The sequence below is a fragment of the Lissotriton helveticus genome, chromosome 1_1 (genome assembly GCF_964261635.1).
Source record: "Lissotriton helveticus chromosome 1_1, aLisHel1.1, whole genome shotgun sequence".
NCBI classification, from domain to species: Eukaryota; Metazoa; Chordata; class Amphibia; order Caudata; family Salamandridae; genus Lissotriton; species Lissotriton helveticus.
Window position 1 is genome coordinate 343,154,185 of NC_136057.1, and position 14,183 is coordinate 343,168,367.

Consider the following 14,183-nt stretch of genomic DNA (forward strand, 5'->3'; position numbering starts at 1 on the left):
GGACCAAATGAAAATGCTTTTTTGCATATATTAATCAGTGTGGTATGACTGGGTTTATTGCGGAACAGGCGGCTGCTTGAGCACAGCAGGTCATGTCACTGCTAGTGCTTCCTGTAATTAGTAGGTCCAGGGATGGCGACGGCATCGGCATCCACTGCTCAGTTTGCTGTGATCCTGCCTGCTGCAGCACAGGAATTGTCCACAGCAGTAACGCTGCAAATGCCCATAAGTATGACTGTGGTGCCTACTGGACTGACTCACGCTCAGCAATTACCATGTTGGGGAGCAGCGCACAGATTCTACTGGTGACGCCATGGCGCACAAAAGTTGTGTTGGGCCACAGCCGCATCAAGCATATTGAGGATAGTAGCAATGCAGGGCTGCTGGATATGCTACTCTGGCTACGCAATAAGTGGAATTCCACACTTACTTTAATTTATTCATCCTCAAGAGCCCTCATTCCCAAGTTTCAACTGCGCACTTGCAGCTTCCTTACCTAAACTCCGTCATGAGCCAGCCTCCAGCTACAATTATTCAATGGGAGGTATAGGCTCAGGCAGTGGCAGGATGCAGCAGACTAGGGGTATAGAATGCAAGCCATAGTTTGTCGATGACTTCTTGGATTTGTGATCAGCATGATGACATCATCACTAACGTGGTGATACACAATCATGCCTGCCTGGATAGGCATATTGCAGCCTGCCTAAGAACATTTACCAGCCAGTCACGATGCAATGTATGTTATTCTTTTCATTTTGAATTGAACAATTAATATTGAGACCACCACCTGCTAGTTCAGAAATTGTAGCCCCAGCCCTGTGAAAGAAGTACAGGTGCTGAGCACCTGAAAGCACCTGCTCAAATTAAGCTCTGGTTTTATGCAATCCAGAAGAAATACTTTTTTTTATCCATGGGTCACTTTTTAGCTCAACATTTAATTCTCCTGTGTTCTCGTTAAAATCATGAATGAACATAAGAATGAGTAAAATTAATTGAGGAAGTTAAAAGGAAATAAGTGTTAAGCAATGGAGTAATACATGGATGAAACTACGGTTGAAATAGAAATTTGATTAATTGCATTCATTTGTAATGGATTTGGCTGTGCAGCTTGACGGGGATCAGATGCGGTCCCCACGTGTTCTTTCACTTTTTACCTCAGCCATAGATACTTCCAGACTCTGCTATGTCAGCTTCCCTCTGCCTGAAGAAGGCGGAGGAAAAAGGCCTGAGGACCTTAGCGGTCAGGATAACTGTTGTAAATTAAAGATGGAAATTATCAGTTGGCTCTTCTTATAGGCCACCATATCTGCACACCTGATTATGATTCATTATATAGTAAAAAAAGGTTGTGACAACCGTCATGTTGGATAGGGAATCTTCCCATTCCATCTCCCATTCAATCTGTGGAGAGGACAGCCATCTTGGATTGGGCATGTATGAGGACATAGAGATGAGGCGGGTGAGTGATCAGAGCATTAGAGCTGGTTTTGGCATACTGCCGTGTATGCCATGTATGGGAGCTGTAACAGCCCGGCTGTTGGTTCAGGAGCTGCTGCAGGTTCTGAAGTGTTCACAGAGGCACTGACAGCAGGAGCAGTTTTTTCAGTTGCCCACACTGGAGCCTCTGCCTTGTTGAGAACAAACTCTGCATTTTCCATTGCAGCAGTGTAGGTCTGTGGGGGAAGTCTAACGCTTTTCCAAGAGTCTTGCAGAATCCGGTCTGTAGTAAGTAAAAAAAAAACATAGCGAGATCCATAAAAGCCACTACTTTGTGGAGTGAAAAAAAGCCACATTCTCCAAGATCATCAATAAGCGGAAAATCTGCATATCTCCCCAAAACAAGGAGACAAGCCGAACGATAATGCTACCTTAGGAAACAAGAAGAGTAAGAAGAGAGACAGGCAAGGTCCTGAAGTTAGTTATGGGTCAGCGCATCACAGGATGTTCACAAGGGCTCACTAGACCTTTGGATTTCTATATCCGTTAAATCTGTAATTACTATTAACTTCTCAAAGGCCTAAACACTCACAATGCAGCTTCTCAGGGTCGGGTAGAGGTAGCGCAGTTACAAGCCCACCGCAAGGAGGAGACAGACATAGAAACGAAATTGGACGAAACGTCAGACCTTGGGAAGAACGTCAAATATTGATCAGCACAGGACTGTAGGAAAGCAGAGGAGAGGAGGGGGAAGCCATAAAACCCTGTCTAAAAGAGAACTCACTGCAGAGGGATCCGAGGAACAATAAAAACATAACAAACGGGGGAACGCCAAACAGGTGCAAACTTAGACAGAAGTGGCAAACCAACCACTGTTGCCAAGCGACCTCTTCCATACTTCTTGTTCTTCTAACAGGCACTGCTAGTCATAGCCCAGAATTAGTTCTTCACCGAACAGGTCCGAGCATCGCAGCCCGAGCTGCAAAGGCCTGACCCAGTCTCCTCTTCCCCATCTCCGAGAGCTTCCAAGCCCGTGTGTTTGCACCACTGCTGCTTTGTTAGACAGCTTGGAGAAGGATGTCTGAACTCCTTATGGTGTCTTTTCCTGAGGCTTTTCTGTAGGCTTAACTCAAGAAGAACCCTGGATCTGAGGCTAATTCCTGACACATAGGGAGGAAACTTCATTCAGAAAGCACAAATGATCATTGATGTTCTCTCCAAGTGTTATAATGTGTTCAACAGACCTTCAATGTTCCAAGCCAAACAGAAGTGCCATCTGTTCTTCCTCTTTGAGAAGATATCGCTGCACTCTGTGACCTGCACTGAACTCCGTAATATGTATCAAATTGCCTAAGAGATTATAGTTGAAATTTGATATAAAAATATTTTGACTTTATTGTTTATCTATTTTGACAAAGTACACTTCTTGCTTTATTACACTAGTATTATTTGGAGGAGTTCTTATTGGGGTGAATTAGTTATGATCGTTGCTGATGCTTTCATTTTTTCAATTTTTTTAGGGAGTTACTTTGCCAGAGATGCATCCTATTCCGATGGTTATTGTGACTCCAACTCAAGCAGCAAGTCGATGTTTCTCGCGCAAGTGCTGGTGGGCGACTTTGTAAAGGGTAACTACAACTACACACGCCCCCCTCCAAGGCCCTATACACAGGACACCTTCTATGACAGCTGCGTAGACAAGGATCATGATCCGTCCATCTTTGTCATCTTCGAGAAGCATCAGATTTACCCGGAATACATAATAGAATACTCCAAGGATGATCAGAGCTACCAAGAAAACATTACACAAACCTTCCAGAATGCACAAAGCTCCCAGACCCAACAGAACTACCAGACTCAACAGAACTACCAGACTCAACAGAACTACCAGACTCAACAGAACTACCAGACTCAACAGGATACATCATGTTGCATCCTTTAAAGAAGAAACGGGTCTGCCCTTGTTGAACGCCATCATTTTAGCAGTACTTTGTTAAAAAAAACTCTGCCTGCTCAAAGAATGTCAGATGCTTTAATTCTGTTTGTAATAATAGTTTAATGAAATCATTTTAGAGTTTTTCAGGAACTCAGTTCGTTGAGGAAAACTCTACTTTATCTACCATTAATTCTGGTTCCTCGCCTCCTAAACTCTACCAGTTTTATAGCCATTCTTCCTAGAATACATTTGTTACAGCTTTTTGTATGAAATTCTCTTGCAGTAACAAATGTAAGCCGCTCCAACACATCAATAGAAAAAATATATTGGTCCACTTTTTTGCTTACTAGTGACCCCAGTGAACTACTTTTCAGGGATGGACAGACAACACAAAAATAATTACAAAATATTTGTTGGCAGTTTTTACCTGAAGAAATCAGCTCTAGACCTTGTTGTAGCCATGCCTTAACATAAAATATATGTCTAACCACTACTTCATAAAGGGAATAATACATCTTGTAAAACATTTTACGAGTACATTTTATGGTTTTAAGCAATGCTATTGGTGGTTGACGTAGTTTTTGCTATGTATGAATGTTGGAATATGAGGTTATCATATAATTATTAAAAATCATTGTCATCCAAATGTAACACATGTTCCTAGTTTATGTTTTCAGCAGATTCTGATTCCTGTCTGGAAGTTTACTTAAATGTCAAACTCACTAAGTAGTAATAAGCCACACTCGTAAGCAAGTGGGATAGTCAGTTTCTGCTCCATAGAAGTATTCATGTTTATTGGTAGGTACTCAACGAGGCCTGGAGTTCTGTGGCTGAACCATATGGCTTTAGTGACATGATTGAATGTTGAGGGTCATTTGAAGACCTGGGGTTCCAGTACCGTAGGAAATGCTAGTGCAAGTTAGGGCAAGCTTGTTTGAAAGTTATATATGAAAAGTCCATGAATATGTCATTTCAGGAATTTGGGGCCAGATGTAGGTAGCCAAATACCGGTCGGTAACGGCCGAATTCGGCCGTTACCGACCGGTATTTGCCTACCGAGATGTAGGAGGACAGAAACGGGGCAAATCGGTAATTTTACCGATTCTGTAAATATACCGGTCGGTAAATTTACCGACCGGTATTTCTACAGAATCGGTAAAATTGATATGTAGGTGGGACTCTTCTGAGTCCCACAAGGCCTAAGAAATCGGTATTTTACCATCAAATTCAATTTGATGGTGAAATACCGATTGAGGTGTGCATGCACATGTGTGCATGCACACCTGAGCCATATGCCAGGCAGACCTGCCCTTAGAGCAGGTATGCCTGCCACATGGCCCCCGTACCTTTTTTGGGGGTGCTAGAGGGTGTCAAAGTGACACCCCCTGCACCCTTGTCAAAGTCGGTATTTACCGATTCGGTAAATACCGACCGGTAATGCCCCATTCATTCCTATGGGCTTCAAAGCCCATAGGAATGAATGGAGCATTACCGGTCGGTATTTACCGAATCGGTAAATACCGACTTTTAAAGATTCGGTAAATCCACATCTGGATTTACCTACATCTCGGTACTTCTATTTTACCGATTCATAAATACCGAATCGGTAAAATTCGGTATTTATGAGTCGGTAAAATAGATTTACCTACATCTGGCCCTTGATTTTGATGAACCCAAATAATTTTACTCTTTTAAATAAAGAGAATTTACCACATTGGAAGTTTGACCCTGCTGAAAGTTTTTAATTAAAACAAAGCAATTCTCGTCCTGTTTTAGATTAGGTTCTCTTGCCCTTTTTCCAGCTTTCCTATTTACACAAACTTCCAAATCCTCTTTTTGAGTATTGTTTTGTGACTGGACTTGGGATTCTGCACTGGGCCAGGTGTATTTTTTGAGAAAAAAATTGTCAAATACTTAATGTTGTCACATGGGGCATTCCTCAAATAAAAATATTCTTCATTTCATTTAGTGATGTGGTGTTCACCATGTGTTTTGTTTAGATGACACTCCCAAGTGTAAAATGTAGAGGACTATCAAGACCTGATATCTACCGAGGTGCTCTGGCAGACATCTTTGTGGTACTAAGTTAGTCAAGACCCTTTTTTTGTAATTTTCGTGAGTTTTCACATTCAGGAATGGTTTTAAAAACTCTAGTGTTGTGACCGTGATGGAAGTTGTTTCCCACTAAATTATACAAATGCAGGTAATTAGCATGTATGCAAGCATTTACTGATGTTAAATGTACAGGTGCTTCACAACTGGTTAATCCAACCTATGGCCAGTTTTTGGGTAAAATATATTATTGCACACAAGGAGTACGTAAGTGAACAATGTGGGGGATGTCCCTTTTGATGTAGAGCATCATCTATATCTATACTAATATAATAAAGGGAGATCCCAAACCTTTGAGGCGGGTAATCTCAGGAACCACAGCACCAATCACAACACCCAATACAGCGTTGGAAAGGGCAGTTGCAGCAGAAGGACATAGGCTAAGCAGACGCCCACCATATACATTTAAAAGGTAAAAGAACCGTGCCAGCAAAGTAGTCCCTTGTGGGTGTGTCTGAGTTGTGCTGTGGGCGTGTGCTGGGGGCGTGACAAACGCTAGGGGCTTGTGGTACGTTCCGCCCTTCATGCCATGTCTCATATCTAGTGCTAATCCCACCCTGCTCCCTTTAAATACCCCTGCACCCCATAATCATAACCCACCCTTACTCCTCAAAATACCCCAACACCCTTAAACACTAACCCATCTTAACCCTATAAATATACCCTGTACCCCAAAACCCAAACCTATCCCTAAACCCTAAAAATACCCCTGTACCCCAAAACCCAAACCTAGCCCTGAACACTATAAATACCCCTGAACCCCAAAACCCATACCTATCCCTAAACCCTAAAACCACCCCTGTACCCCATAACCCAAAACTATATCTGAACCCTTAAAATACCCTAACACCCCAAAACATATACCTCAGTACCCCAAAACATATACCCCTATACCGATACTTACCTTATCCAAGCATTAAAAAAAACATGCTTTTACCATTCATGCATTTACAACGAATTTCGTTGTAAATGTATGCGTGGTAAAAGCATATAAAATGTAATGCCATGTGTTATAATGGCATTGCGGAGTCATGGTACTTTCGTAATGAAAGTATGCGGAGTGATGGTAGGCGGAAAGAAAGTTGCGGAATAATGGGTGTTTACCCTCCCCCGTTAAGTACATTGGTGGCACGGCGGCCCACATCTCCAGCAACATACTCATATTATTTCACCACCCATTTGAAAAATGCACAGGTCTCTCTCATTGATGGCCAGCACCGACATACACTTTTGGACACACCTCCCTCCACAAGTTCTAGAATTGCGAACTTTAGAGCTGGGGAGCTACGTGCGAATCTCGGCATCAGCTCAACATCCTGTGATTACAGGCAAATCGCTTTGTCTCCCCGTGCCTACCACAAATGAATGTGTTCTTCTGTAATGTAAATTGTGCTCATGCCATGTTGTCGAGTTTGCGCTATATAATATTGCAAGGAAAAATAAAGTAGGGAAACTCGAGCTCACACACTACTGAACGCGCACTCTTAAGTGCATCAGCAGTGCACTGTGAATCGGAGCGTTTCATAGGCCTGTCACAGATAAGAAATGCTATCAAAACGAAATCCTACAAAAATATACTACTGGCTGGCAGCAATTCATACCCGGACAACGTCGGGACGGGCTGCTAGTTTCACATATTTGGGTTTGAGTCTCTGCAACAATGCTCAACATCCTGTGATTCTGGGCAAATCACTTAATCTCCCCGTGCCTAACAAAACAAGCATTTACAATGCAACTGTCTCACCTTTGCAAAAGTTAGAGCTATTGGCATTGTAAATGGCAATTTTTTTTATTTATGTGTTGGTTTTGAAAACAGATAAATAAATGTGATTGTCATTTACAATGCCAATAGCTTAATCTCTCGCAAATGCGAGACCTATTGCATTTGTACACACACACACAGAGCCACACACACAGAGCCACACACACAGGGCCACACACACAGAGCCACACACAGAGCCACACACAAAGACTGTCAGAGGCGCAGCAGCTTCAACAACAGTTTTTCCAAAACGTTGACAGAAGAGCACTGGCAAAGCAAACTACAGATCTATCGTATTTGCAAAGACGAAGGGGTGGGGGGGCATTCCAATGGAAGGAGGATATGCCATTTACTAGGAACATGAAATAGTGCTCAAGGTGATGTACCCGGTAACTATCGCCTACACCCCCCTGGAACAGAGTCCCCTGAGCCTTACGACTCCTCATACTTTGAACCAACTGCCCTGCATTTAAGACACTACCACCCAAGTAACCCCCCTCCTCCCAGTAAGCCTGTGTTCCAGAAATTCGGAGAACCACCATCAAAAGGTGTACTTTTCTATGTACCAAAACCACGGACAGCATGGCGTTACACAAGGAAATTCCACGTGTCATCAGTGAAAGCCCTTCATGTCCTAAGAGACAAGTGTTTCTCAGAGGGAAAAGCTCAATGAGGGAAGGAGGGGGTGCATGGGCTTTTCACAAAGCAATGACCCGCACAACTCTGAGCCCGAGCGGCACATCCGCTCCCGGGGCAGACCTGCCCCTCCTTGTAGTCCATATGTATGAAGAGCAGAATGACCCTTACAGATGCACACGTCCTCTGAAGTCAACAGGTGACAAGTCGTTCAGAGGCAGCCTGCGTGCTACTACACGTGCCGCTCACTGCTGTCCACAAGTCCCACATGCCTACATGTGCAGCACAAGTAGCGACAAGTGCCCATCTTTCTTTGCCATGCGTGTCGCCGAGGGTACCTGTACCTCACCCACGGCGCCGCCACACAAACCCTGCGCTTTCCCACCCTCTACCCTGCTCGGTCACTCACCCCGGGTCGTCCCGCCTGGAGCTGCGGGGAGGCGGCTGCCTGTGTCTCGCGGTCCGGGAGGAGGAGGAGAGAGAGCTGCGCCTGCTCAGCTGAACACCGGCAGAGTGCGGCCGGATCTGAGAACCAGAACAAGCCCCACCGCCATTGAAAAGAAGTGACGAGCAAGCACACACCCACCAAAAGGAGTCCAAGCAATCCCCCACCGCACCCGAAAATACGTAGAATAAGTAACAGCGAAGTACTTTCATTCTAATGCTTCTACCGCTATAAAATCCCCCTTTAACTGTTCTCACGATTTTTCTCCTTTCAGAACGAAGGCCTGGCGTACACGGACAAGCAGCCTTTCCCATTCAAACATCATTTTGCAACGAATGTCTATCCCCCGTCAGTATCTTATTGAATGACAGTTCCGAGACTCCTAATACATCCTGTTTTGTTATAAAACTCTTCAACGGCGTTTGTTTGTAGGAAACAACGGGCCCGATTCACAGAACTAACTTAAGACAAAATCCTAAACTTACTACTTTTGGTATTCACAGAAGTTAGGATTTTGTCCTAAGTTTGTCTTAAGACAGACTTAAGACAGACGTAAGTTGGGATTTTGTCTAAGTCTGTCTTAAGTCTGTCTTAAGACAAAATCCTAACTTCTGTGAATACCAAAAGTAGTATGTTTAGGATTTTGTCTCAAGTTAGTTCTGTGAATCGGGCTCAAAATGTTCAGACACCGACACGGGGTGATGGTATTTTTTTTTATGCGTTTTTATATAGCGCGGACTTTAACCGAAAGTGTCAGAGCGCTTCACAATAGGAAGAGTAATGATACATGAGAAGATTACAAGTGAACAAAGTACAAAAACAAACGTTAAGTTACATGAGGCAAAAGTGACAATTGTGAGCAAACAAAATACAAGAGGTAGCAAAAGGTACATTACATGAGGAATAGACTCTGGGACACGCCCACCTGACGAAACAACGAAAACAAATAAAGCGAGGCAGAGTCTGCTCACGCTGCCTGCATGCGCCAGTCGGCCCTCTGATTGGTTAATAAGGAACACCAATCAGAGGGCGACTGGCGCGTGCAGGCAGCGTGATGAGGGGCGTGCTCTCTCCCGATGACGTCAGGGAGAGAAAGAAGAGCAAAAACACACCCCTCTATCCCAAAAAGACGGGGCTTAAACGGAGTGACGCCCCTCTCCTCCAATGGCTGGCCAGCATTTACGAGGCCAGCCAATGGAGAAGAGGGGCGTGTTTAAGCCCCCAATACTTTAAACATTAAATCTCGGCTGCGCGACACTGCTGCGCAGTGTACGCTAGGCCGAGACCTAAAAATGAATGTGTCCTTTTGTAACAAAACTGGTGCTCATGTAAAGGGCTCTGAATCCCGATTTCTCAGGTCGAGTTTGCACAATATAAAACTCCAATACATTTTTTTTTGTTGTAACTTTTTATTACATAAAACAGAAAAATATATCAACAAACAAACAAGGCAATATGGCGATAGTACAACCATTAGGCAGGTGCTCAAGGAGGACGGGAGATATACGACAACAGGAGACAAAATTCGTCGAATACAGATAAGGGGGGGGACAAAGTACAATATACCACAGCATAGCAGAAATGCAGGTCAGGGTGATTGAGATGGACTAGGAATCTCTGCGAATGGGGGCATACAGATATCTCCCCGGTATGAGTTCCACTGGTTCCAAATCTTTCCCCATTTTCTGGGTCTGCCTTTTGCTATATACACCGTTTTCTCTCTAAACATGCACCAGTCCATACTCTCTTTCCAGGCAGTCACTGTAGGCGGCCTCTGGGACCCCCACAATTGTGCAATATCTCGTTTGGCTATCATATTGGCAAGAGTCACCCATCGAAGTTGCGACACATCATAATCATTTGGACCCCACACGTTCAACAGACATTGCCGGGCTTCTGGCATCATCAAAACACCCGTTACTTCACTCATCACATCATGTATACGATTCCAAAAACGCACCACCTCAAGGCATTGCCAAATTATATGAAGATAGGTCCCGAGGAGACCACAACCACACCTACATAAGGCATCCGCGGAATAGCCCATATGGATCAGACGTGGGCCAGTGACATAGATTCAATGGAGGATCTTGAGCTGGACCAGGCGGAGGCGGGCCGGAATAGCAACCTCCCTAGGAGAGGAGATCGCGGATTGCCAGTCCTCATCATCTAGTTCAATACCGTCAGCAATCCAGGTGTCCCAAAGGTGATCAAGCAAACTCGATCGGTCATTAATCATCTTTTTATAAAACAATGAAATGGTACTATCCGGCACATGACCGTCTAATATACGATCTTCGAGGGGGGAGGATTCCGGAATGTCACTACCCACAGGAAACACAGAATTCAGGGCATGGCGTATTTGAACATAACGAAAAAATTCCCTGTCACTCAGCTGATATTCCACTTGTAAGTCCGAAAAGGTCTTCACCCCTCCTTTAACCCAGAGATCACGCACTTTACTAATACCGATCGTGTCCCATTTGTCAAACCCCTTCGTCTTCCATAGACAACCCAATTTCGCGGAGGCATAAAGCGGAGTTGCACCGGTTAGTCTATTGCTCCAACCCATAGCCGCAGTCGCGCTATGCCATACACGCACGGCTATAGCGGTAGGTCCCGAAAGTTGTGAACGGGAGGATCCCGAGTAAAGCGCCCTGTTGTAGTCACCACCCGGGAGCAGCCACCTATCCATTTCAAAGGCTGGATTCAGTGCCGGACCATACATCCCATGGTTGATGGCAGCAAGTTGGGAAGCCCAATAATACCTTCGAATATCCGGAAGCGCTATGCCGCCATCATACCAGGGAAGTGTTAGTTTTGGAAGAGCGATGCGTGAACGTCCGTCCCATATCAATTGCCTCTGCAAGGATTCTATCTCCCGAAAATATTTCGACGGGATCACATCAAAACTGTTCTGAAGTGCATATAGAAATCGCGGTAAGGATATCATTTTAAAGAGGGCCGCGCGCCCCAAAGGAGACAACGGTAATTTACGCCAGCGCACTACATCCGAGCGCAACCGTTGGAGTGGGGGAAGTAGATTGCGTTCGTAGCGAACGGCCGGGTCCAGCGAGATAAACACACCCAATTATTTAAAACCAGACTGTGACACCTGGATGGGGCAGCCCCGCAGTAAACGAGGGACACCACCCGCGAGCACATAAATATAGGATTTTGACCAGTTAATAACAAGGCCCGAGTTCTTCCCGAAACGTTAAGCGATTTTTGGGAAGAGGTGAGGTACAATAAAATATCATCCGCGTACAAAGAGATACGATCTTCAAAGTCCGGAGTCCAGCGTATACCCTTCATTGAAGGTTCCCACCGTAGCCAAGCAGCGAGCGGCTCCAACGCAAGTGCAAAGAGTAGCGGGGATAACGACAACCCTGCCGTGTGCCCCTCCCAAGAGCAAAAGGCATGGAGACCCGACCATTGACCACTACCTGCGCCAGTGGCGTTTCATACAGGAGTTTGACCCAACTAATAAAGCCAGCACCAAAACCAAACTTGGCGAGTGCGGCCCAAAGATACGACCATTCAATTGTGTCAAAGGCCATCGTGGCGTCCAAGGACGCCAAGATGGCCGGTTCACGCAACGTCGGGGCCCTCGCGAGAACACCATGCAAACGTCGCAAATTCATTGCCGTGATACGATGAGGGATAAAGCCCGACTGATCCGGATGAATCAGGTCGCTGATCACCGTAATCAAACGATTAGCGAGTAGCTTAGCAAGAATCTTAGGCTCCGCATTTAAGAGCGAAATAGGTCTGTAAGACGTGCAGCGATCCCGAGGCTTGCCCTCCCTGTGGATCACCACAATGGTCGCAAGACGCTGATCCCGAGGGAGGGAGCCATTTTCTCGCGCAGCCAAAAACATATCTCGAAGATAAGGAGCCAGCGTATCAGGGCGTAGTTTATACAATTTGATAGGAAGGCCATTGGGGCCCAAAGCCTTGCCGGAGCGAATAGAGCGCATCACAAGAGCTACCTCATCCACCGAGGGTGCGGCATCCAAACAGTTCCGATCTGATTCCGACAAACAAGGTAGTGCGATATCTTTAAGTAACGACTGAGAATCCTCCTCGGGCCTGTCGGACACCGAGGTATACACCTCTCGGAAATAATCAGCAAAGCATTCAACAATTTCAACAGGGTCTGTCACACGCACACCATCCAATTTCTCAATCACAGGAACCACACGACTCGCTCTCTCCTTTCTATCCAACCAGGCAATCAATTTTCCTGCTTTGTCGCCCACATCATACAACCGCCCCTGTTGTTCCCTACTCATCATCTTGGCAGCGTCAGTAACCACAGTTTCATATTCTAATTGTTTAAGGTGGAGAATATGTAATGCGTCTCGAGTTACATCTTGCTCCAATGCAGTCTCCAATTCAGTAATTTCTGCCTCGAGACGAACAATTGCCTCATTCTTACATTTCTTGGCACACCCAATCAAAGACAATGCCTGTCCCCTGATAACAGTCTTGAAAGCTTCCCACAGCGAAACAGGACACGGAACCCACATTTTCAGCAAAATACAAACCTAATGATTTAATCAATTTAGTGCGAGTTTTGGGGTTAAGAAGATACCAGGGGTTAATCGGGGCTACCCTCCCTTCAGCGCCCGTGTTCAGATTAGAATGAAACCAGAGAGGGGAATGGTCTGAAATACCCCGAGCCAGGCGTCTAATCTCTCCAATCGAAGGGGACAGGGCAGCCGGCACCAGGATATAATCCAATCTAGAAAGACTACCATGTGCTCCAGAGTGGAAAGTGAACTGTGTCTGCTCTGGATGCATAAGTCTCCAACAATCCACAAGCCCCAATGTCTCCAGAAAGTCACCCAACCAGGATTGCGCGGCAGTAAAATCTCTGGGTGGATAGCGATCCACTCTGCCGGAGACGACGGAGTTAAAATCACCACCTAATATCAGAACACCCTCCGGGAGACCAAAAACCATTCGCCCCAAGTCTGCAAATGTTGTGGATTGTAGGCCAGGAGGGACATACACCGACACAGACGAAACTGTTCTTCCTTCCCACCTCCACACAAGTGCAACATATCGACCCCTGGTGTCAAGAACCACATCGTCAACCTCGAGGGGGAGTGAGGTCTTAAGCAATATACCCACCCCTCTAGAACCAGATGTAAATCCAGAATGGGCGACAAGACGATAACCCCGTCTGTTAAGAGCATAACAAGTATTCCCAATCAAGTGTGTCTCTTGTAGCAGTACAACGTCGGGCGAGAGGCGCCGCAAAAGCTGCATAACCACCCCTCTCTTTATCCGATCACCCAACCCATTCACATTCCAGCTTCAGTACCCTCAACCCCCTACCCCCATCCAGATCCACGATGAACTCCCACCTCAGAACGAGCACCACACCAATGTCAGAAATAGTAAAAGTTCTTTGCCTTGAAAAAGAAAAAGCGAACAACCCTAACACATTTCCCTCCCTCCCCCCAATGTTCCCAACACAACTCCCCCCCACCCTGCACCCCTGCACAGACTCGGAAGCCACCCCAATTTTCAGTGTGCCTGTTGCCCTAACAATAAAAAACAAACAACTAATCTACACAAAGAAACCCCAGAGGAGGAAAGGGTCCCGTCGTCCCGCTACCTCCCAGGCTACGCAGGGAACGATCAAAGAAGTCAGTGAGCCACAGCTGTCCACGGTGAATAGTATTCCGGACATAGACACCATCGTCATTCTTGGTCCATTAGGCCCCCTTCAGTGCCACCAGTGTGGTCCTGGCCAGCACGGCGAGCCGGCAAAGTGTCCAACCAATCACTTGCTTCCTCAGGCTGGACAAAAAAGAATGTCCGATTGTCGTATTCAACACGAA

The 14,183-nt window shown here is 45.6% G+C and overlaps 1 protein-coding gene across 1 annotated transcript in view; it reads left to right on the forward strand.

Annotated features, from left to right (window-relative positions):
• The window catches only part of LOC144762216 (uncharacterized), a 498,270-nt gene extending 494,891 nt beyond the window's left edge, over nt 1–3,379 (forward strand). The window contains exon 12 of the mRNA XM_078647367.1: nt 2,958–3,379. Coding sequence (XP_078503493.1) covers nt 2,958–3,379 — 422 coding nt within the window. The remainder of the gene's footprint in view (nt 1–2,957) is intronic.
• Nucleotides 3,380–14,183: the final 10,804 nt, after the last annotated feature.